Consider the following 2,465-nt stretch of genomic DNA (forward strand, 5'->3'; position numbering starts at 1 on the left):
TAGGTTAACAGTTGGACTTGATCATCTTAAAGGTCTTTTCCAACCTAAACAATTCTATGATTCTATGATTCTATATTTTCTAAGTTTTAATTTTGAGCAGAGGTGCCTGAAAATGAGCCATTTTTTATTACAATTGCACATAAATTTGAAAATGAATAAGGCATTTCCTAAAGAACAACTATTTCTTATGACATTTCTCTATGAATATTTTAGAACATTTTTTCACCTCTCTTCAAAGTTTAAGGTTTAAGAGACAGATGATCACGCAAGTCTCCTTTGTAATTTGCTGCAACTGGCCATAAATTTTAAAGGCGGGAGGAATCTGCCTTTGCAGCTTTAAGGTACTTTTATATGTAGAAGTAAATTACAGAACACATATCTTAAAATGCAAGTGAAGCCTTTCCTGATACCAATTTGTTGTGGCCCCAAATTCTGCCTCCTCACTTCCCAGTTTTTAACAAATTGCTCAAACAGCTGCATGTTTGATTGAGATCAGGCTCTGGATTTGGAGTCTTTCTGTCCCAAATACCAGCAATTTCATTACTCTGTAGGGTCAGGAATAAAGACTTTTGGATCTGCCAGTTGGCCAGGTGTAACCTGGGTAGGAACTGTCTTTATGAGGTTCCTTCATATGGTTGTGGAGGTGATTGCCTATCAAAAGCTTGTAAGGGGCTAACAGTCAGAGCATGCACATGCAGTGGAGTTGCTCCAAAGGCCTGTCCTATGGATTAAATCATACTTGCATCAATATAACTGAGAGCATGTTAACCGTGTGCTACAGTTGTGAATTCAAAAGCAAAGGTTGCCTTTTGGACTTTACCTTTTTGGGGCTTGATAGGAGTGGGAAGTTCAGGAATGGTCTTTTTTTTTTTCTCTTTCCTTGGACTGCTCATTCATTTCCTTTGTTCCTTTATGTCTTCAGCTGGAAAAGGCACTCACCCCCGAGACATTATTACAGTGGACCAATCCCAGCATGATGGCCAACACTAAAGTGAATGTATTTCTTCCAAAGTTTAGCGTGGAAGGTGATTATGACCTGAAGCCGCTTCTGGAAAGCCTGGGAATGACGAATATCTTCAATGAGAGTGCATCAGATTTCTCTGAGATGTGTGAGACAAAAGGTGTGGTTTTGTCAAAGATCATCCATAAAGTCTCTTTGGAATTAAATGAACAAGGTGGCGAGTCCCGAGAGGTACCAGGATATCGGATTCTGCAACACAAAGATGAATTTAAAGCTGACCATCCATTTATCTTTTTGTTTAGACACAACAAAACTCGCAACGTAATTCTTTCAGGCCGATTCTGTTCCCCTTAGGTAGCGTGTATTCATTATGAAAAAGCACAATTACATTTATGGTGGTGCATGTTCCTGTAAAGCTTGGCATCCTGGCTATCACCTTTGAAAGGAAATCTAAGAGGTTCATATATCAGCTGGGTAATACAATGTACTCTACATATGCAGCAGAACTAGTTTATCTCCTTATGTTTCATCCCCTTAAGCTGAAGGATTCCCACTGTGAAGAACACATCGTATTTTACTGAGAAGTATCCCAGCCTCAGCAACGAGTGTATTTTGTTCCTCTGTGACACCTTTTTCCCAAAACGAAGTGAACTGAGAGCCTGTTTTAGATAGACCAGGAGTTGGAAAGGGCTCTGGGAGGAAGAGAATTCCTGCTCCCTAGCCAAACCACTCTCCCTCGTGACCCATGCTCTGTGGGTTCCTACTGCCTAGAAGGGGAAAATGTGGACATGTGGTGTGATAGCCATCCCCTTGTACCTGACTACATTCTGGTGGCCCAGGGTGCCCTACCGGACCCTGCCAATGCCCAGTGAAACAGCGCCCAAGTTCTGCAGCGTAGCTAGACAATTCAGGCTAGCATCAGAGTTTGCATCTGTGAAACAGCAGCTGCACTGAGACCTATGGATGCAAGAGGCAATAATCACGGTGACAAAATGTATACCCAGAAGACTCTTCAGCGTGAGCTACATCAGTTTGTAGATTGGAGAGGTTGGACTCTGCTGCGTGGGATTTTTTGCCTCATTGCCCTTCAGACATGGAAGAGTGGACCAGTTCACTGCAGCTACGAGGAGCCCTGTTGTATATATCCTCAGAAAAAGAACGTTATGCAATTCTAGGATAGAAAACAGTTGGATTAATACTGGAAGTGCCACACTTTTCACACACAGATTATCTGCCATTTCTAGTTCTGGATTCAGCATTAAGGAGACTCCATACAATTGCTTAATGTCTAAGGCATGAGAAAGAAATAAGGACTTCAACTTGAGTGAGATTAACATTGCAATTACCAGTCTCCAAATTCCATATGAAATCATGGTAATCAGATTTCATTTCTATCTAAAGACTGCCTGCTGCATATGTTCAGTACTGGTTTACCTAATTACTGTTCAGAATAAAGTGCTATAAAACCCGTATCAAATGTCTGCAATACCTCCAGCGTCAGTCT

The 2,465-nt window shown here is 41.3% G+C and overlaps 1 protein-coding gene across 1 annotated transcript in view; it reads left to right on the forward strand.

Annotated features, from left to right (window-relative positions):
- SERPINB5 (serpin peptidase inhibitor, clade B (ovalbumin), member 5) overlaps positions 1–1,315 on the forward strand; it is a 9,904-nt gene extending 8,589 nt beyond the window's left edge. Inside the window, exon 6 of the mRNA XM_009326692.1 lies at positions 923–1,315. Within this exon, the coding sequence (XP_009324967.1) occupies positions 923–1,315 (393 nt within the window). The remainder of the gene's footprint in view (positions 1–922) is intronic.
- Positions 1,316–2,465: the final 1,150 nt, after the last annotated feature.

Source organism: Pygoscelis adeliae, unplaced genomic scaffold (genome assembly GCF_000699105.1).
Source record: "Pygoscelis adeliae isolate BGI_AS28 unplaced genomic scaffold, ASM69910v1 Scaffold6, whole genome shotgun sequence".
Lineage (NCBI taxonomy): Eukaryota > Metazoa > Chordata > Aves > Sphenisciformes > Spheniscidae > Pygoscelis > Pygoscelis adeliae.